At 42.6% G+C, this 22683-nt stretch overlaps 1 protein-coding gene across 2 annotated transcripts in view; it reads left to right on the top strand.

The window, feature by feature from the left end:
* Positions 1-22683, top strand: part of NAA16 (N-alpha-acetyltransferase 16, NatA auxiliary subunit) — a 125149-nt gene that overhangs the window by 17458 nt on the left and 85008 nt on the right. For both annotated transcript variants that reach the window (XM_074988488.1, XM_074988494.1), the window contains exons 2-5: positions 490-574; positions 11920-12024; positions 17531-17688; positions 22243-22377. In XM_074988488.1, coding sequence (XP_074844589.1) covers positions 490-574; positions 11920-12024; positions 17531-17688; positions 22243-22377 — 483 coding nt within the window. The remainder of the gene's footprint in view (positions 1-489; positions 575-11919; positions 12025-17530; positions 17689-22242; positions 22378-22683) is intronic.

Genomic DNA, 22683 nt, shown 5'->3' with positions numbered 1-22683 from the left:
ATGTGATGTTTAACTTATTAAAGGGGAGCAAGCAAGAGGGTGAGGAGTTCCTCCATCCCTCCATGGCTGGTCTGGAGCAGCCCACCCATTGCTGCAAGCCAGGGCTGCACCAGCCCTTCTGGAGCAGCCCTTCTCCATGGCAGGCCCCATAGGGCTAGAGCAGCTCCCTACCTGTGGACTGCAAGCCTCAGTCGTTAAGGGTGATGCTTCATGGCTAACCTTTCACATCATTACCCTTACTTATTACTTAACAAAAATCTATGTACCTGTAACAATAGAGTCCAAACTCACATGCAGGCACATCTCTGAATATCTAAGAGAAACAACATACAAAATGTCAAGGGAGCAGGCTTAAATAGAATTTTAATTAATTGTCTGATTGCTGTTTCATCACTGAAGGATCCGATGAATTATTGTGTGTGTCTTTTGATGGCCAACTCTGATTTAAAAGCATTTTCAGTCGTGTAATCTGAGCCTCTTTTTTTCCAGAAATGTTACGAGCAAAAACAGTACAAAAATGGGCTCAAGTTTTGCAAGATGATCCTTTCCAATCCGAAGTTTGCTGAACATGGAGGTAAATGTTTGGCTTGAAAGACTTGTCCCTTTGAGAATGCAAGCTAAAAACTGTGAACAGTTTTTTGAAGTATGACGATGTGCCGACCTACTCCAGGTCCCATGGGTGTGTGTAGGGTTTGATACAGCGGGGGGAGTCGAGTGGCCCTGGACTGACCACCCCACCTTTACAGCAGCCCTATATAGTGTAGCAGCAATATGTGATTCAGTGTATCTACTTCAAAACCTAGGTTTCCACAGTATTATGGGTACCAGGAACAATAACACTCCGATTGTGAACACCACAGTGCCCTGTGGCTGTTCTAAGTCCCAATAATTCTTTATACAGCCCCAGCTAGTCCAGCTTGTGGTATTTACCAATAGTGAATGATTCATTTATTTGTAACTACAATTACTTAACAGTTGTCTTATATATTTATTTATTTGGCATAGGCTAAACACTAGGTTACATACAACTGCATATAATTACATGTGACTTACCAATAACATCCAGTGCTCGTACATCTCACCAACAACTACGTCACAGCGGCCCTTCAAGTCAGAGATATGGCTTGGTTGGGACCTTTCATGGTGGTGACGTCCGGGTGATCAGGCTGGGGTCTGCTGTCTGGAATGGGAGTTGCTAGCCTCCGCCTAGTGTCCAGGAGCCCACACCCTTATTCCTGCTAAATCACCTTTTATACTGTTTCTTACTTGGGGGTTCAATACCTGGCCAATTAAAGCGTTTGTTACCTAATTTGGGCTTTCTATCCTCCTGGCTTGTCAGAACATGTTACAAGATTTCCTCTGTCCTTGGTCATTTTCCGAACCTCCCCCCGGGACCCTCTGGTATTGCACAACCAAGATGTTCTCTTTGGGGGGCTTCCAGCTACTTGCCCTAGCTGTTCTCTTTGGGGGCTTACTATCTGCTTGTCAGGATGTTCACTTTGGAGACTCTCCAACTACTTGTCAACTTTCTGATTTCTCTCTCCTGGCCTGGCTTCAGACCTTCCTGCCGTTGTATGATAGCGTTCCAAGATGGAGTGTGTGGTCATTCTGTCTTGCGAGTGAGGGCTGGCCACCAGGTGCTTGTGCTCCCACAAAGTAGAACTTGTCATCATGGATGGAATAAAGACTTGATCCCAAACTGCTAGCTGAGTGCAACCCCCTGGATTTCAATCATATTATCAGATGTAACTCCTGGTTTACAACTATAGCAGAGGTGCTGACTGGACGAGGTACAGTCAAGCTGCCTCTTCTATTCTTAAATAGTTTTCTGCAATGGGAGAGTGACTTTTTGAAACAAAAATAAAGCTTAATTTGCAGTGGAGTCCCTCATGGGAAAAGAAAACTCAGCAACACTATCCATAGTACATTCTGGCTTGGAAGTCCATCGTTCTCATTGCCTTTTTGTAGTAGTTCGCAGTAAATTCAGTGAGGGAATGTGCAAAAATACACCATTCTTCAAAGGAGACCAGACATGCTCATCTTTTGGCCAAGAAGTTTTAAATTTTTCTCTCATTCTAAGTTGTAATATCACTGTTCATATTTAATGATGTTCTTTAGTTAAACTTTGTATTACTGGTACAGTAATCCCTTGAAAGGCACAATTTTGAATTGCGCTTAACTCGCATTCACGTGCGTTAAGCGTAACTCAAACTCCCACTCCCCTTGGCCCTGGTTCAAACCACAGTGGCTCCTGCATGGCCCCGATTCAAACCCCCGCATGTGTGGCTCACCCTTCCAACCCCCTGTTCAACCTTCCCCCCATCCACCATGCACCCGGCTTCTGCTCACCCCACCCTCTACATGGCTCTGGCTCCAGCTCACCCCATCCTTGCACCTGGCTCCTGCTCACCACCCCACGTGGCCCTGGCTCACCACCTTGCCCCTCTCCCATAGCCCCAACCCACCACCAGGCTTAACCCTCCCCAACTGTCATTCCCCCCAGCCCCAGGACTTACCTTTCAGAAGGAGCTCTAGGTGCTCCTGCTATCTCCCCAGCTGCAGAATGTGCGTTCCACCAGGGGAAAAGCCTCTTCTCGTTTCTCCCCCCCCCACCCCCACCCCCGACTTATGCAAAATTTGAGTTATTCAAAGTTGCGTGGGAATACAACCCTCGCATAACCCAAAGGACTACTGTAATGTGAATTATGACATGAAAGGCAGAAAGTCAATGTTTTGGCATGTATCATAGAAACTAAAGGTGGGAATGCTTGGTTCACCCATCCAGTAATATTGACGTTTTGTTACTGGTATTAGGGCTCACTAATTTGAGCTAATGATATTTACAGTGAAGACAGTGACATAACTCCTTTAAAATTGTTTATCTCCTAGGATGGACGCAGCCTTAGTGTTTATGTTGGTGAGTTTAACAATGCCAATAGCCTAAATACATTTAAGTATTTTTACCCTTCAATATTTGCAGCCCTTTGATGTATCTGTGTTCCATTTGCCTTTGTGTAAATTGGTTTATTTTTAATTTTTTTTATATCTGCGTTTTTCTTCTGAACTTCCTTTTGTATGACAGTCTCTTCCATGTAACATGGCACGAAGGTGTAAATGCAATATTCCTGTTAGTCACATCAAAGATGTACAGAGATCTGTTGCCTTCCTAGCTGCCTGGCTGGCTAATGGGTTTGTATTGGAAGCACAAAATCACACTTGTCCTTTTATAGTTATCTCATGCTTGAAATTTGTTTATTTCCTGTCCATTGTTGCCATGCAGGATGTCACTTCTTAATGATTTTCACATTTCTTCTTTTCACTGATTGTGGGTTTCAGCCTGTGGTCTGTCGACCTCTGTAGGCCCTCCAACTATGTCTCCCGGGTCAGCAAAGAGTTTTTCTTACCATAGAACAGTGGTGCTTCTTAGAGTGCTTGCATATATCCATTTCAATTTAGGTGTGTGTGCCTTGAGCACAGTCACTGGAAAATGTTCCCTCGTTGGGATCTGTTGAGTTGGCTCTGGTGCCCTCCATGGCCACACTTCCATAGTACCGAGGCAGGTGCCTGTGCAGTGGCCCTTTCTCCCCAGTGCAGCATCCTTAGTTGAGTTGCTTTTTGCTGTCGGAGTGGCAGCACTCTTCCCTCATTTGATCAGAACCTAGTTCAGGCTCTGGTGCTGAGGCTGGTGCTGAGTACCAGAAGCCAATGCTGCAGGACTTGGCCCTGCTCCTTGCCTTCAGCATCATCCCAGTTCAGGTCTCCTCCTCGTCTTCCCTGATGAAGCAGACTTACACCTCATAGTCATCATCAGAAGGCAGTATCAGGACCTTCAAGTAAAGGAGGTTAAAGAGTCCTCATACTTCTTGCTAGACATCTTGACTGCTGCTGGACTGTCAGTAATGCCGTTCCTTTCAACCAGGCCATCATGGACCCAGTAAAGGCCCCATGGTAGACCCGGTCATCATTATCCCCCATTGGTGAGTAGTAGTGTTCTGTCCCAGCTCAGAGAGATGAATTTTTGCCCATTTCCCTGTCCTCATGCCTGAGATCCCTGGGGATCGCAACTGTCAGAGTGAGAGCAGCAGAGGCTAGATGGGGCAACATCCAAGCACAGCATGCAAACAAATGGACCTGTTTGGGAGGAAGGTCTGCTCATCTGGGGATTTGTAGCTCAGAATTGTTAAACCACAAGCATTCCTGAAAAGGTATGACTTTAACATGTTGGGATTCTGTTTTCAAGATTCATTACCCCAAGATACAGAAGGGTTTTCTCTGATGGTGACGAGGGGAAGACTGTCGCAAGGACTAACGTGCAAGTTATCTTGGATGTTGTGGGTTTAGGTGCTTGTCCATGGTCTCTGCAGTGGTCATGCTAAGCACTTCTTGGCTCCAATACTTGGGCCTCCTACGTGAGTTCAGGAGACCTTCTGGGACAATCCCTTCGAGGGCACTTAGTCCTTCTCAGAGCAGTCAGACTCCAAGCCCCATGGCCTCAAGGTTCCCCTGAAGTCCTTGGGCTTACTCAGATTGGTGTTTGAGAAAGCATTTTAGATCCCAGCAATCCTCCTGTTTCTTCTTTCCCTAGCTCAGCAGCACTCTCAGAGTAGTAACGACTTTAGGTGTAGTCCTTTACATCTGTTGCCCTCATCATAATCATCTGTCACTCTCAGATATCCAGGAGGCTCTAAGCAGGCATTTTGATGATACGCCTGTGTCTGCTGTGCCCACTCTAGAAACCTCTGATGAATCTTACCCTTTGCAGAGCATGATAGAAGTAGGATAAACCTTCCAAATAAATTCTTATCCGGTTCCCCTTCAGGGACCCGTCTGACCAACTTCTAGCCTGGGAGTAACCTTCTCTTCCTATAGGTGTGAGCCATGATAAAGGTTCCACAGAACCTAAGGGATCAGGGGTTCTACTCCCATTATTTCCTAATCTCAAAAGCCAAGGCATGTGCCAGACCCGTCCTCAGCCTGTGACATCTTAACAATTACCTCATAAGTTAAATTTCTGCATGATCTCCTCAGCTTCCATCGTTCTCTTCCTGGATCCCGGAAACAGGTATGCCACCCTTGATTTTTTGAGACATTTTTTCCTATATTGATTTTTCTTTTTTTTTTTTTCATGGACACCAAAGGTTCCTCAGCTTTGTCATATGTCACAAGCGTCAGCAATTTGCGGTTCTCCTCTTCAGCCTGTTGGTTGCATCACAAGTATTGATGAGGTGCATGGCAGTCGCAGTGGCCTTCTTGATGAGGCAAGTGGTGCAGGTGTTACTATTTATCTCAACTGGCGTGTCAGAAGTCAGACCAAGCTGCACTGGAGTCAAGCATACATTTCATTTGCTTAGCCTTTTGGGACCAGATTGGCATATAAATTTTCAGAAGTCCACTCTGTACCCCGGTACGGAGGGTAGAATTAATCAGCACAGTGCTCAGCATTGTCCAAATCACATCCAGTCATGTTCATAGCGCACCTCAAAGATCATCTGCTGATAATGGCTAGGAGTTGCCTGAAACTCCTGAGATGTATGGCTGCAAGTACTTTTGTAGTGCAGTATTGCAAGACAACACTTTAGCCTGCTCCAGGCATGACTGGCTTCAGTGTAGTCCTCAAACCACCACCATCTGGACCTGGTCCTTGTGACTCTTCTGTTCTTATCCGGTTCATTTGGTGACAGGACCCAGTGATGATACAAGGAGGCATCCTGTTCTTACGATCTTGCCTATCACTGACCCCATTGCAGAAGTGTCAGTGCTAGTCTGGGGAGTTTGCAAAACCTAAGGCTTTTGGTCCTTGGAAGATCTGTCTCGACACATCAGTGTCAAGGAGTTCAAGATAATCCGCCTGGCTTGTCATTTAAGCCTTGTGTTACAGGCGCACATATCAGTTCTAATAGACAACATGACAACCATGTTGTACAGTAAGCCCTCAAAGTACACGAAGGTTCGGTTCCTGTTAGCCCTGCATAAGCTTGAATTTGCGTAAATTGGGGTCTTCCTATAGAAAATTATTGTTTACAAAGGTAAAACTTCAGAAACACCTATAAACCATGTACATGTACATATAAACTTTGCGTAAATTAAATGCACATAAATCTTAAAGTATAAAGGCTATAAAATACTGTGCCTGGACACTATAATTTTTATATAAAAATCAAATGGGGCTTATCTGAATGCAAGATTGTTCATTTCTGTTCATATGATGATGGCTATGTAGCCTGTTGTACAGTGTGGTGACGGATGAAGACAATGATGAAGTGCCTTATACAACGTGATGGGCGTTTTTTATTCCTGATCCCCTTCCTCCAATCCCTCAAGAGATGGAGGGTCATCAGGATCCACTTCAGAAAAAGTTAGAGGTTGTGAAATTCTCTTGCAAACAGGTGGTGATGCAGACATCGAGGCGGCAGGAGAATGCAACACTTCAATTAGCACATGTGACAAAGCAGGAGAATGCAAGGCTTGAGTTGTGACAGGCGTTTTGGTTGGTGATTTCGTGACCTTTTTTTGTGCAGGTGACAAAACCGGAGTATGCAAGGAGGGTCCTTGTGGCGATGCAGTGGGAGACTGCGTGATGGTAGAGATTGGTGAGGGAGATCGCGTTCTTGGCGGCGCCTTCTTGAAAAGCATGGTGATAGGAAGTTGCTGCTTCTTGCGCTGGAGTTCCGTGAATATCTCACTTAGAAACAACAGTTCGCTTCCTGAGTGATCCGTAAACTCCTTTCCATCGAGGAATTGTACGCCTGCACCTTGTCAGTTAGCTGTTTAAGGAATTGAAAGACTTCGCTGAACTTACGGAGGTCCCATGATGCCTGCTCGATCCCCTCTTCTTCTAATTCTTCCTCCTCTGCACTCTTCAAGTTCTTCTAGGTCTTCTTCTGTTAGCTCATGCCCATCACCATTCATTAATTCTTCCATATCTTCCTCTGCCATGTCACTGAATCCTTTGCCGCCTACCTGACGAGCAACATTAACAATTCTCTTGATTTTGTCGTCTGCCTAGGGGAAGCCTGTGAAGTTATTCACAGCTTCCTCCCAAATATATCCAGCACACATTCATGATTTCAGGCTTAAGTTCCTCCGTAGCCTCCTTGACGCACGTAATGCAGTCCCAGATGCTGTAGTCCTTCCAACAATGGCCTACATCAAGCTTGGTAATCAAGGGCCATAGCAGTTTGGATGCAGGAGAAGGTGAGAAGAGTGTAGATAGTCTTGAATGTGTGTATCACACCTTGATCAAGTGGCTGGGTGAGGAAGGAACGCAACTTCCACATTGGGGTGTGCGGCTTGTAGAGAGTCGGAATGCCCAGGAGCATTATCTGTGATAAGCAGCACCTTGAATTCCATTCCCTTCGCAGCCAGATATTTTTCCACTTCAAGGACAAAACACTTGTGGAACCAGTCCAAAAATATTTGTGCCATTACCCATGCTTTCTTATTGGACTGCCAAAACACAGGGAGGAGATTTTTATTCTTTCCTTTCAGTACTCTGGGGTTTGCAGAGCAGCACAACATCCCAGGCTTGATCATATGCCTAGCAACATTGCCACAAAATAGGAGCATAACTGTCCTTTGCTGTCTTGAACCCAGGTGCCTGCTTCTCAGCCTTTGAAAAGTAGGTTCTACTGCGCATTTTCTTCCAGAAAAGGCCGATCTCGTCTGTGTTAAACACTTGTTCTGGCCTATGTCCCTTCTCCTGGATCAACTTCTTTAGTTCTGCTGGGTGTTTTTTGGCTGCAGCATGGTTGGCAGATGCTGATTCCCCTGTTAACTGTATGTTATGCAGTGAGTATCAGGTTTTGAATCTTGCCAGCCACCCTTTACTTGCTGAAAAAGTTTTTGTAAATGTGGTAGATCCTTCAGCACCCATCGATTTCTTGAACTGCTCATACAAAGAGAGCTTTTTCCTGTAACACCTTTCCGTCACATGGCACATGCTTTTTATTCATGCCCTCGAGCCATAAATTTAAGGCCTTCTCAGTCCTGCGCATGTTGGATCAATTTGGCTGTTGCTGGTGCACAGTCTTCCACTGCTTTGCGTATTTTCCTTAACAAATTTTAATAGAACGCACAGAAGATTCATTCATGTTGAACTGCCCTACAACTTCAGAGTCTGAGGCGCCATTTCTTAATGAGTTCAAAATCTTGACTTTTTCTTCAAAAGTTCTCACAGTATGAGCTTTCCTCCTCTTCTCACCTTTCAACATAACTAGCTCCACTACTGATTTTCCTCTTCGGGCCTATGATTGTGGTAAAATTTGCTGATAAAGAAAAACTTTACACGAGCGTAAGAGGGAGATGTTCACAGAATGAGAGCATGAGAGAGAAGGAAGACACATAGTCTGAGAGTCCATAAGCTTACGAACTAGCATGCAAGATTCTTATGTAATTTATTTAGGCAGCCCATTCAGCAATAATCCCAACACAATGAACCCTCTAAATAAAATGTTTAGATGATAAAGAATATATATTTTATTAAGTATGACATGATAAATACATACAAAACATGTCAATTGTGTGGACTTCTTTCTCATGCGGAGTGGTGGCAGTCTTGCTGCTCTTACGTGAGAAGAAAGATGCTATGTGGGTAGACTCTTTCCAAGTGATTCTAGTGAGAGATGTTGTGGGTGAGTACTGTACACTTGCTTCTCCCCCCATGCATAGTGCATAAGTACGAATCACAAGCATAAGTATGAATCAAGGGGTCAGCTGCGTAAGAGCAGGGTTGTGTACTCTGGATTCACGTGCTCTTGAGACATTACTGTATATCATAATATAGAGCAGGGAGGAGGCTGTGTCGGGAAGCAATTTGGTTATGGGATTTTTGTTGCACCCACTTGATTCACCTTGAGGCATTCTGTCTATCGAGTACAAAAGGAGTTAGCAGATCACCTCAGCAGATTCTTCTCTGATCTCCATGAATGGTCTTTGCAACAACATGTCATGAAACTGGTTTTCCAGCAGTGGGGGACTTTCCAGATCAGTTTGCAACAAGATGCAACGGAAGTGTCCCAACAGAAGTCATACTCAAACACTTCTATTTTTCCATATGTGTTGCCTTCTACCATCCTGTTCCGCTCATGCGCTAGGTCCCTCTCATTAATCAAGACTAAATTTGGGTCACTGTGATACTGCCGGCTTGGTTCCAACAACATTGTTTTGCCCCTCTGATGGACCTCTGAGTCACCAATTCTCCTACCCCTTGATTCAGCCCTGATCTCACAGGACAACAATTGTCTGCTTCAACCGTGAACCTTGGATCTTTCCAGCTGATAGACTGGAAGGTCTGTGGCTGAACCTTGCAAAACTAGCCTACTTGGAGCAGGCTCATGCTCTTTTCACGGCCCTTAAGGGATTGGTTAAAAATATTGCTTGAAAGAATAGTGGTCATTCATCGAAGGGTGAAAAGAATAGTTCGCTGCCAGGTGGACTCTAATGGAGGACACAGTTAAACCTTGCCAGTTTAAGTAAATACTCAAATGGAAGACAAAATGAAGAACTATTTTGATTTTGGCAGGTAAGGTGACTCTGGGAAGTCTTTCTGCTTCCTAATATTTTCTTGATTTATTTTAAAACCGATTTTATTTTATATTATGACAGAAAAGTAGTAGGCAATGTTTCCCCTGTAAAAAAAAAAAAAAAAAAAAAAGTCTTCTGTGTAGGATAACTGCATTATGAAACAGTTGAAATCTTGATTGGTGAAAATTCCAGTTCAGATAGATGCAGGACACTAGTCTGTACAGCTGCATGGGAATCGCCTGCACTGGAGTGAACACGTGCCAAAGAAGTAAAAAAGGTGACTCTACTTTCTGTAACTGCAACAAATCTCAAAGAACACATGTCCGTCCCAAGACCTACTCTCCAAATCCTCTTCCAGCTAACTTCTGGTTAAAAAGGAACTGTGGAGGTTTGGGGTCCTTTATAATGTTATTGGGGACTCACAGCAGCCTAGTTGACCTGACTGTTAATACCAAGGGAAAATTTTCTGATGACTGGGCTATTTGGAATGGGCATGCGCAACGCATCTTGAAGAATAGTTGTTATGGAAGGTAAGTAACCTGCAGTTTGAGAGATGCCTGTAAGTCAGCAAACTGTTCCGAAGGCTTCCAAAGGGGCCTACACCACCACTTGAAATCTTTTTTAGGGGTCTGCAGATGAGAGAGGGTTGAAAAACACTATTCTACAGCAGTACAAATATCTCTGCAGAGCCTAGAGTCCTTCCAGCTTCTGATCTCATGCTTTAGCCATAAGATCATTCTTTTTGTCCTTATTATCTAGAGCATGAATGTGTTACTATAACCTATGAATCAGTTTGTACAAGGTTAGTTAATATTAACTGCATCAAAGCAAGTCAGATGATTTCATGTTTCCTTGTAGAAGGGCAAATAAAAATACAAAGCTTATCTTAGTGAGGCATTGGTATTGCCTATCTTTAAAAATGAGACTAAGAATCAAATTACTTCTGTAATGCCTTGCTGAGCGCTGTGAAGTCACTGTGCTGATCTATACTGGTTTCAGTGCACTGATCAGCTAATTATTGAAATAAATTCAAAAATCTTGCACTGTGGCAATCCAGAGTAATGCGCAACTGTACCTCCCTTACCCTGCAGCCTTGGAAGCCTCATAATACCTTATTGAAGCGCTCCTCTTGGGTTGTTCAGACAGTCTTCCAGCATGCAAACCGCTGCAGAATGAGTGTAAGTGCAGTCTGTCATTTGCATGTGGATTGCGTGCTGGTTGCTGCCAGCCTTGGTTATACTTCAGGGTGACTCTGCCCTCCCCTGTATAATACAAGTATATAAAGCATGTTATTTCTTTAATAGAAGTAGTATGCTTACAGCTTGCCAACCCAGTGGGTTTTCCCAGACATTTCAATTTAAGCACACTGGATTAAATAAAACAATAAAATAAGTCGAACTATAAAGAGAGATTAAATGATGGATCGCAAAGCCATAAAGGTTACCAGATAAAATGCCATTTGTGTGTAACTTTAAACTATGTTAAAAGCAAAGCTCTCTCCACAGGCTTCCAGCAGTATTACTGACTAATTCTTTAGGTCAGAAACCTTCTCTAGTCCAATGGTTACTTTATTCCTTAAGATGCAGTCAATTGATGGGCAGAGAGAGAAGTGTCTGCGGTTCCTAGGGGTGTTTGTCTCCTTTTTATGGTTTCTGGTTTTCTCCCCCATTCCCCACAAGAAAATCCTCCTTGGTACTGAGAGACAAAAGAGCGTGTGGGAGAAAAGGTGTTTCCTTCTGCATTTGCCTCAGCTGTTGGAGCATCCTTTGTTTCTATTCTAGTTTAGTGACTCCTTACTGCTTAAATGCAAATAAAGTAAGATGCAGATTCCTTTGTATCGGACATACCTGTTTGCTAACCTCTGTTTTGGCATTTGTTAATACAGTAGATTTTCAGAGTTATAAAGGCCAGAGCAATGAACTGACCCATTAGCCACACACTTCAATGGAACTGGAAACACAGTCAGGCAGCAGTAGAGGACTCCTCCCCTCAGTCTCCCCTAACAATCAAATACAGTACTCTGTCAGGTGTAAACTAAAAATATAAAATGCCTCCTTCTGCATGGAGTTGCACAGCTGTAAACTTTTGAAAACAATGTTTTGTTCAGTTATGAACGTTTCAGTCTTGTGAACAACCCCTATCTTTGCATTGCTCATAAGTTTCTGTTGCAACACGTGTTGGAATCTTGTATCTTTACATAAACCATTGCCATATATGTTTTATCAGAACTGTATTGCCAGAAAATGGTTTTCAGGTGATACCTTTTGATGGTATACTTTATACAACGGTGATTGTAATAGTGTGCAGGTTGTGAATACAGAGTATATTCTGTCACTCACCATAGGTCAGTGTACGTTTTGATTTCTCACGTTCTCAAATACAAACTCTTTTCTACAGAGACCTTGGCTATGAAAGGACTGACCTTGAACTGTTTAGGGAAGAAAGAAGAAGCGTATGAATTTGTTCGTAAAGGACTTCGTAATGACGTAAAGAGTCATGTTTGTATCCTTTCTACTGGTATAACTTGACTTCTTAAAATTCTGATTGTCTTTATTTTGCACAAATAGTTTTTACTTTGGATTTCAGGGGGTCCAGATTTTTTTACTGAAGCTCATTGTGGCCTTTTAGTACGTATTTTCTTTATTATTCTAAGTCAGATTTTATTTTATATTATGGACGAAGAGTCGTAAGAAATGTTTCCCCTGTAAAAAAAAAAAAAAAAAAAAAAAAAAAAAAAAAATTGTCTTGTGTGCAAGATAACTGTATTACAAAAAGTTGAAATCTTGATTGGTAAAAATTCTAATTCAGGTAGATGCAGGACACTGCAGAGCAATTTTGGGTTTTTTTTGTTTAATTTTTTTTGAATAAATTTTTTAGAGCATTTCTCCCCCTCCCATTTGAGTGCCTTCTCCCATTTTATTGTAGGCATTTCATTGTTAAATGCTTGCTGTAAATTGTAGTCTGGGGAATTGTGCTATTGTCACGTTTGGAGCCATAGGAAAGATAATTAAAACCCAGAAAACCGTGTATCCAATCCCTTCTCCCCTTTTCTGTCCTAAGGGAAATCCATTTTTCATTGAAATAGAGAAGTGTTACCCCCTGCACTGAATTTGTTAAGGGAATCTCAATGTTGTAAACAAAATAGAGACATAAGTCATTTATCTTGTTTGGTTGACATTGTGTGCGGTTACCTTTTTCTGTTTGAGCACTTTTTGACCTTCAGAGCATAAGTACCAAATAGCTTTTTATTTTTGTTCCTTTATTGTATTTCCATATCTAAAAAGACCTGGGCATTCTCAAGAGTTTTGGTTCCTAAACACCATAGCTATGTCTACACATGCATTTACCTTTCAAAGGAGGAATGCAAATGAGGGAAATCAAATGTAAATAAGATGCTGATTTACATATCTCACTTCCGAAGAGATTATGCAAATGAAGTGATTCTTTCGAAAAGAAGGAAAAAAAGCAGTGTAGATGTGGCTCTTCCGAAAATAAGCTCTGTTTTTGAAGTAACCCTTGCTCCTAATTTTTTTTGTTTAAAAAAAGGAATAAGGGTTTTTTCGAAGACAGGGTTTATTTTTGAAAGAGCCCTGTCTCCACTCCTTTTTGTTCTTTCAAAAGAATCTCTTCTGAAAAGAGATTATGCAAATGAAGTGAGAAATGTAAATCAGTGCCTCATTTGCATTCCTCTTGTCCAAGAAAAATGCACGTATAGACACAGCCGATGAGATTGGATAGAGGGTGAGAGCAGTAACTGCTCCACATGGTGGGGGTTGCTATCTTGCCTTACAACCACTTATAATTTGAACTGACAGGTTTCTCTAATAAGCTGCTGCATTTCTCTAGCATGTCTGCTCTTCATCCAACTCCATAAAATTCTTGGTTTTGGTATCGTTTGCAATGAATGCCTCTCCTTGTCAAGTGTCATTTGTATATTTGATGGACTTCGCTACTTGAGTTTTCATTGGCTCAGGTGTGAGAAGGATTTTGGTGCCTGACAACTTGAAGGGAACCTCAATTTCATCTTCTGGATTTTCATTTAGACATCAACATTAGTTTTTCACATCTACCTCTTTATTCAGAATTTTTAGAGGTTGTCCACAGTTTCAGCCCTTCAGAAGGAAGAAGACAACTCTGTTCAGCACAATTGCTTAGTCCAGCTGCCTCCTTCACCCTTGCCTCAGGGCTACCTTCCCTGAGGCTAGTTGGTATTTTATTAGCTATTCCAGCAGTTCCCGAGCTTTTCGAGATGAAGACCTGTTTTGACAAGTCAGTAAGACTTTGTGACCCAAGGCCATTCAAAACGGGTGGGAGTGGGCATTTTTCTCCTATGGGAACATTTTTTTATAAACCTTGACCCCCCCCCCCCATTTCTTCCTTTTGCAGCCCCAAAACGCCCCCCCCACCTACCTCACATGAGCGCAGCTGCTGCCCCTTGCTGCCCCTTTTCTGGGCTGTCACCCCCACATGGCTCCCCCAGCACTCCTACTCCCTTCCCCCACCTGCAGCATGAGCAGTTCCCTGCCCTGCCACGCTGAAATGGGACTCAATTTCATTGGTTTAATGGCTGAATCCCTCCTGCTGACCATTAAACCAATTAACTTGAGTTCCATTTCAGCACAGCAGGGCAGGGACTGGGAGCTAGAGGAGTGACCTGTGGCAATGATGGGAGCAACAGATGGCTCCTTAAAGAGCCACATGCATCTCAGAGCCACCCAGTTGGTGATCCTTAGAAAATCTAATGGCGACCCAAAGGTTTGGAATTTTTGATCTACTCCTTCAGCATTGCTTCCTCTCCTGTCAGTCCCCTCCCTGAAACTAACAAGAGGGGAAGCTTTTAAACAGTATGGTGGAGATTTATTTGGAGCCAAGTGAGTACATTAACTTGGAGCAGCCTTTGTTCTGGATTATTCTGGGAAAATAAAATTTTATCCAATAGACAATATATGTCTTCTGCTACTGTACCCCACTGACCTGGGTCTGTCGCACCATTGCCATGGTAGTAATTTTTCACTGTAGAAAGAGTGAGATTCAGATCTAGTGTGTCACCTACCTCATGACAAATGCTATCAAATTAGCCAAGATTTGTATCTCTGGTTTGTGATGGAGTTCCACTTCTAAGCCTGTTCTGACAACAGGCTTCCCATACCAGTGTGCCCATTCCAATGAGGTTGTTCTCATTATATTTTATCTTAATAGTATTCTTAAAGTTCTGCTTGAAGCAGATGGTTTAGATCAATATGATTATGCTAAGAGGACCACATTGAAATGGCTGCCTGATTGCATTGTTATCAACTTGCTGTCCTAATTCAGCCAGCTCAGTGCTCATTCCACTGAGGCAGCATGGCTGAACTCCAGGGTTTCCATTTTGCTCAAATCAGCCATGTGATCCTCGTTCAGTAGAAAACATATTAAACTGTTGGAGTGTTTCCACATGCGCAGCCTGAGGTCGGTACTGCACATTCGATGGCAGGACAGAGTTGTAAACCTGGAAGGTCTTGGGCAGAGCAGGAACCATGAGCATTGAAGCCATAATTCTGAAAGCCCAGCTTTGCTGGACAGGGCACGTCATATGAATGGAGGAGTTAAGAATCCCTAAGCAACTCCTTTATGGTGAACTTTCCCAGGGTAAAAGGAATCAAGTTAGGCCTCGCAAGAGATACAAAGACTGTGCGAAGGCCAACATTGCTCATGCTGGTTTAAAACCAGATCAGCTAGAGCAGCATGCAAAAGACTGATCAGGCTGGCATGCTCTCGTACGACACCCGTATGACAACTTTGAAGAGCAGCGATGCATTCACCTCATTGATGCTCATGAGAGGAAGAAAGCAACAGAATCAGCCCGCACCAACAGAGCCAGGACAATTCCCTTGCCCCCACTGTGAATGCGCATGCCGTTCAAAGTTTGGTCTCCTCAGCCACATGCAAGTCCATAACTGATGAGCCTGTGCAAGCTTGACATCGTCATCGGACGCGACAGACTACCTACTGCTATGTTTTACAAAGTGCTGTATTGCTTCGATTCTTTCAGGCAAGCACACAACTTTGGGGTCTCAATTCTGCAGATCCTGTTTCTGTAATACAGAGGAGCCTTTTGGTCTGCATCTTCTGCCTCCATCTACTGGTTTTGTTTTACGGTGCTTCTTAAGGTGGAGAATATTTTTTCTTTGAGATTCCAGACTCTCTTGCAGGCTTTTAGATATGTAAGCCTGTTTTTTGAGGAGTGCCTTTCAGTGTTAACCTCTGTACGCTCTCTTCTTTAAATTTCTGAAGTTGTTTGCACTTCTTTTTGGTCCTGGGATATGACTGGAACTTTCTTTCAACAGTTGATTCCTAAATTAGCTGATATTTTCAGATGATGTGAAATGCTACCTTGTAATTTTGTTTTTCTGGATGTATTCTGATAACATGTTTGTTCATCTACCCCATTGAGCATCAGAGCTTGTAAGAGGCTATTTTTTATACTTGTATTCTATCGTTTTGAGACGTTTTTTAGTGTTGGGGGTTTTTTTTGTTTTTCTTATTTTCTATGAGGCTCTAACTTTTTTGGGGGGTGGGAAGAGTTGCATCCGATTCAATGAAAATTAGCCAGAATTCAGAGACAATTCCCACCATCTCTCAAGGAATAGTTTCCTACTCTACAAACCAGTTGTGCCACCTTTTACATCTAGCAATGATTAAGTAAAGGGGCTGGTATCTCAGTCCCCCAGTTTCTTCCCACAAAGGATTGTGGCCAGTGGTATCCATGAGAACTTTTATGAGCAATTTTTGAGTTGCAGACCATAGCAGTAGAGAGTTCCTAATCTAGCAAAGACAGTTTTAAGGTTACAAAGAATCACAATTCTTTGACGAGATCTGTTTTTTGATAGGATTTTGAAGTTCCTTGGACACACAAGATGGAATTATTTGTATTTTTTAAGGGTATTCATTAGTATCAGGACTTGAATTCAAATAAGGTAAGAGGAAGGGGCACATAAGGAGAAAAATGGAAAGTTGTCAGAGTCAAGATCATTCACATCTCGAGGCTAAAAGAAACCTGAGATATTGCCATGCTGACAGCCAAACTTGATTGGGGATGCAGACGTATTGAGATTTCCTCATTAAATAAAATATAACCCTCCCATATTTACTATATCTTACCAATCCCCCAATAATACATACCTAGTCAGGTATTTATTTTATATTAAATTTTTGATTTGATATGATCTTTTTACCAAAATTGTTAACACTGTAAGAGCCAAGTAACTTAGTTATGGGATAATGTACTGCAGCTTTCTTGGAGTTGGGAAAAATTTTTTTGACTCGTAACCCTTCTTTAGAAGTACAGGACAGTGACTGGTCCGTCCTCAGAATTCCATCTCAGGTTGGAAATACAAACCAAATAAGCCTGTTGACAATGAAGGAGAACCAGGAAATGTATAGCATAAAATAGAGACGCGTAACCAAATGTAAGTGGCATGGAAGATTCTCTTATGCTGTGTCTATACTTGCAAGTTATTTCGAAAGATTTTTCAAAAGGGGGTCTTTTGAAAAAGCCAATGGAGCATCTACACACACAAAACATTCATTCAAAGGTAAATTGAAAATATCGTGCTGTTTTCCAAATCACTCTTCCTTTCCCGTTTGAGGAAGAGTGCCCCTTTTCGAAAGCTTTTTTTGAAAGAAAATGTGTGTAGATGCTCCACAGAGCCCTTCTTTCAAAAGAACAGTTTTCATTTCAATCTCTGGCCTATTCTTTCAAGAGTGGGGGCTGTGTGGATGCTCTCTTTTGACAGAGCAGATCGCTCTTTTTTTTATGGTGTGTGTCGGGGTGGGTGTGTGGGTGGACACACACTTTTGAAAGAAGCTCTTTTGGAAGAGATTTTTCCAAATAGCTTCATTTGAAGGATCTCTATAGTGTAGACATAGTCTTTAGAGAGAAAAATCTACTTTCTGGGTCAGTATAAGATATACTGTAATTGCCTTCAGAAAAATGTGAATGCCTGTCACTTTCCTTAACTTGTATTAGGTTGGCATGTGTACGGACTCTTACAGCGTTCTGATAAGAAATATGATGAAGCTATTAAATGTTATCGAAATGCTCTCAAATTAGATAAAGACAATCTACAGATTCTAAGAGACCTTTCATTGTTGCAGATCCAAATGAGAGATCTGGAGGGATACAGAGTAAGTATTTCATTTAAATTTGTGTTTTTAAACCTCCTGTTTGTTACTTTTTATATGTGGTACAGTAAATCCCCACTTTATGTGATTTTGACATACGTGTTAATTGCATTAACTGAAATGTCAAAATCCCAGGCTCCAGCTGCTTACTTCCCCCAGAGTTTCTTACAGGAGCAGCCCCACGGCTTCCCCCAGCTGGGGAAGGCCAGGGGGATGCTCCTTCTGGGAGGAGGGAGGGGAGCCCCACAGCCCCAGGGAGCCAGGAGATAGGGGTTTTACTGTAATGTTATCTTGAAAGTAGCAAGTCATTTGAGCTGCTCTCTGAGAGGTTGAGACACAGTGAACTTACCCTGTTGGTGTGCTTGATGTATGGAGAACATTTGGAGGATAGTGGACATGCTACTATTGCTCTGTATTTGCTGATGCACAGATCCATCTTTGCTTCTCATTTGCCAAACATACTCCAAATTGACATTTTGTGTGTGTGTGTGTGTGTGTGTGTGTGTGTCGCGCGTGCACACACACACTTTCTTAGTAGTATGTACCTGCTTCACATCTTATATTTTTCAAAACCTTGTAAGAGCATGAACTGCTTAACTTAACTTATGGATGATGCCTACATCCTCACCTTCCACATAACATTTGTTTGTAATATATTTGAGGATGATTTGGAGGTTTTTAGAATCATATGTTTTAAGATGGCCTGTAGCCACTCATTCTTTAAATCCATCCTGGCGACAGGCAGGAGATGGTGCTGTTTGCTTCTCTGTTCGAAAGAACTTCTTTTCATGGAAGTGCTAATGCTGCCTTTGACTTTTTCCATGGGCTAATCACAGCTTCTTGGAAATTTTTTAGCCCTAACGCTGAATCTAAGATGCATTATGAAGTTCTGTGTATTTAATGCACATGTTGTTTCCTCCTCTCCTGCATATAGCCTTGAGCTTAGAAGAGACTTCAGTATTTTTTTAACACTACCAGAACTTCATTTTGTCTCATTATAAAATTGCCAGAGGAAAGAGTGGAACCAGATAGCGAGAAGGCCAGGGGAAGAAATGGGGAGATACGAAAATTAAAAGTCTAATTATATTTTGTTAGAAACTGATAAGATCTCCTTTAAGTGTGTCTACAGATGCACCACTGTAGGTGCAGCAGTGCTCCTGCGCCTGGGATCGGAAGAGCTTAATCAGCAGTGCCTGTTGGATTACACATGTGCGGCTCCCTCTCTTGTGCTGTTTGCAGGATATATTTTTAGCACTGTGCATATCAGTGGTCCATCATTCCTTCTCTACCACTTTTGATCTGAAACAGAATCCATAGCAGAGCCGCCTCCTCTCTCTGCAGTAGATAGTGCCTAAACTGTCAGTTTTAGTGCGCTTTATTACTTTCTTCTATCAGCTTTTCTTTTTTTTTGCTTTACTTTACTGTTACTTTATAGATACAGGCTACCCTCCCTGCACACTTCCTGCCCTTTGTGCGTGGGATGCTTTTCCCCCATCCATATGCTCCCATCTCCTGTATTTTGAGAGGTGTGTCTCTTACTGGAGCACCTTCCCAGTAAAAGTCATCCACAGTAGAGGGACACATCCCACAAAAGTGTTTTTCACTACCATGGCTTGACTTCTGGGGCCAGAAAAGAACAGGACATTCACTTGGAACTTTTTCTCTTGGAGAAATCACTGTGTCAAGAATTATGCCCGAGCCTGGGCTTCCACTCTGCAGTTTTCACCTTTGGCCAGGTCAGCAGCCAGTCATGCAATTCCATAAGAGGAAGTTGTCCCCCCCCCTCTGGTGAGAAGAAATAGGCTCTATCCTCACACTAAGAGACACCCCACCAGAATATCGTCCCCTGTGTGGTTGGTTGCCTCAGCATCCTCTGAGAGAGGATGTAGCTTCAGGGCCTATCCAAATGCCCCAAAACTGCCATGAAACAGTGGTCTAAAGACCCTAACTGGACAGACCTAGAGCCCTCTGCATCATCTCTGTCTCTAGAAATGACTGACTTCAGGAGCTAAGGCACCCACAAGACCATCCTACTCATCAAGTCTTCAGTTTCATTTCCTGACTACTCAAGAAAATGCATGTCTCCTTTCAACACCAAGCCATGCACCAATACTTAGGGTGCTCCTTTCTCCTCCCTAGGAATCTAGGCATCCTGAAGACCTGCTGCTATCTTACATGCTTGAGTCACGTGCTCAGACACAGTCTCCTTCCTCTCTGGATTAGGGACGTTTCTCCTTTTCTCCTCCAAGGACAGCATTTCCCTTCCCCAGTGGTGATGAGGGGTCCATTTTGCCCTTTTACTTGATCACTGTGCAATCTACTGCATCTGCATGTGCTCAGTATAAGCAGGACACAAACCTGTTATGGGCCATTGTGGATGAAACCCCATGTTCTGCTTCCAAATGTGGGGGACTCGTGGACCACGTACGTGTCACAGTTAAAGAAACTTCTCGTGCATCAAAGCTGGATAGCTACCTCTTTGCATCGGATTGACAGAGAAGGCTGACGTCTTCCAGATTGCTTTGCAGAAAATAAAAAATTAACCGTATGAATTGCTAGATATCCTATATCCACCTTCCTACTCCAAAATTGCCATACATATCAACAAGGCTCCCTCAATCCTGGAAAAGTGCCCTGGTGGATCTGGGCATCCACCTCTCTAACTTGGAAATTAATTGGCAAAATAGTATGGTCATGCAAATGATATGGAAATTGTCTGGAGCTGGATGCAAAACTGGTAGTTAGCATGGTGCAAGAAGGATAAATATCAACCTATGCCTGTCCATCAGAACAGGGACTGGAAATGATTGGCCTTACTTAAGGCTGCTTCTTCTGGAATATTCTAATTTTGCATATTGAATTACACAGATCTCAAGGTTGAGTATAACACACTCAGCTACTCCAGGGTAGAGGAATTCTCCCAAGAAAGAAGCACCCTGAATTGCTCTATCTGTGGGACACCCCTTAGCTCATACAGCCCCGCAAGCCTCTTTAGACTTGGTAGATAATGCCAACTGCCCAGTCACAATGATGGTAGTCATGAAGTGAGCATCATGGCTGCTCCTCCAAACCAAGGTCAAGGACTTACCCTTTGAGGGCTTCCAATTACTCATGGCATGAACAGTCAACTGCATACTTCCTTTAAAGATTCCAATACTATTCTCCACTCTCTCTACACCCATGCCGAAGAGATGCCTGGGGAGAGGTATAGTCTTCTCCTATAATCCTGACTGCTGTAATACACACCTCGGCATGGTATCAATGATGACAAAAACACCATGCCACACATACAGTCCGCTCCTCCTGAGGCTGCCTCTCGTGCATCTCCAGGCAAGCAAGAATTTTTAAGGTGGTGTTCAGGCTCCAAGAAGACTCTTCCTCACATTTCCAGTCATACTAGCCATCTTTGGTATCCTGTTTAAGCCACATTTGTTGAGTGCAGAGACTTCTTAATGTTGCTACCATATACAGGAAGGATTCTTCATAGCCTGAAGAGGTGGTGTAATAGGACAATATTAAGGCTTTATATGTTTGGTGTTTTTATAACCTGCCATTTTCATAAGACTTGTGCTCTTTCCCCAGAGGGGGCCAAGTTCTATATAGCAGTGCTTTTCAAAGTACAGATTACAACCTGGGTGTGGGTCTCGGTGTCTGGCACTGGATTACCTTGCTGTAGGGTGGCTAGCATGGGGTCTAAGACAGGCTTCTTGCTATCCTGGCACTGTGGACCACAGTCCCCGGGAAGTGGCCAGCAGCAGGTCCTGCTCCTAGTAGGAGGGGTCATCGGGAGGGCACCAGGCTGTACAGTTTTATAGGTGGAAAACTACTGGCACTGAGGTTGCAAATGTACTAAACCTTGGAATAAATGTCCACAGAGAGATTTTAAGGCATTGTTTCCCTTTAGTCGCTAGCTTTTCAACCACAGGTAAATATTTTTATTGTTAACTAAAGTCTTCAGTATTTATTCAATATTTAGCCTGTAAAAATGTCTTTGACGTAATCCTGATGTAATATCTGTAAATTCGTACTAACTCGTCTTTTTCAGTTGTTTCTCCTGATTATCTCAATCAGCTTAATTTAAAAAAAGAGCAATTTGGGGTGCTTATCTATGCTTTATAGCTATCCGTTTGTGGTCTCCATAATTAATCAGCTAGAACAATAGTGCAAGATTCTGTTCTAACTCATCCTGTTGCAGCCAGTAGTTGGATTGCCTGACACCACAAATATAAAATAAGCACTTCAGATGCTGCATAAAAATTAAAGAGGGAGTGCCAGTTCAGAAATACTATTTTTGAAAAAAATTCGTAACTGAAGAAAAAAAACTTTACTGTTTTATTTTTCTCTCAACTTGGCAATCAAAACATCTAGTTTTACTTTTGTTGAGACAGTTTTCTAGTCTTCCACTTTTATTTTGGTAGTATTGCACCTTGCTGTGTGACAAGGTCCAACTTCCAGTCATAATGGAGAATAAAATACCATTAGTGATATTGTATCACAACAGTGATTCCATGAGATACTTTAGAACGCCTTATTGAAGTATTTTTCCTTTTATTGAAGGAGACAAGGTATCAGCTACTTCAGCTTCGTCCAACACAACGGGCTTCATGGATTGGATATGCTATTGCATATCATTTGTTAAAAGATTATGATATGGCCTTAAAACTACTGGAAGAGTTTAGAAAAACTCAACAGGTAACACTTCACTGTTTCATAATTAATAATTCTCCTTAGATAAGCAAAATTTGGATAAGTTCAAATAGTGAATAGGGGAAATTGCTGCTGTTCTTACAGTTTTGTTTTTCATTTTAGCTTCTGGGAAATGGTTCCGCAGATAGCGGCACCTGTGGCTGCTCATCTGTGGATTTTATTTGTTCTTCAGATACTGATACTTCTAAGGTTTAGAGATGGAGGGTACTTACTGCATGTGGAATGACTTATGAGAGGAGGTAAGGTCTGTGAGGCAATGGAATAGGGAGACAATGTGGGAGAGGTAGTAAC

The sequence above is a fragment of the Carettochelys insculpta genome, chromosome 1 (genome assembly GCF_033958435.1).
Source record: "Carettochelys insculpta isolate YL-2023 chromosome 1, ASM3395843v1, whole genome shotgun sequence".
Classification (NCBI taxonomy): domain Eukaryota; kingdom Metazoa; phylum Chordata; order Testudines; family Carettochelyidae; genus Carettochelys; species Carettochelys insculpta.
This window is presented reverse-complemented; position numbering and strand designations above follow the sequence as displayed.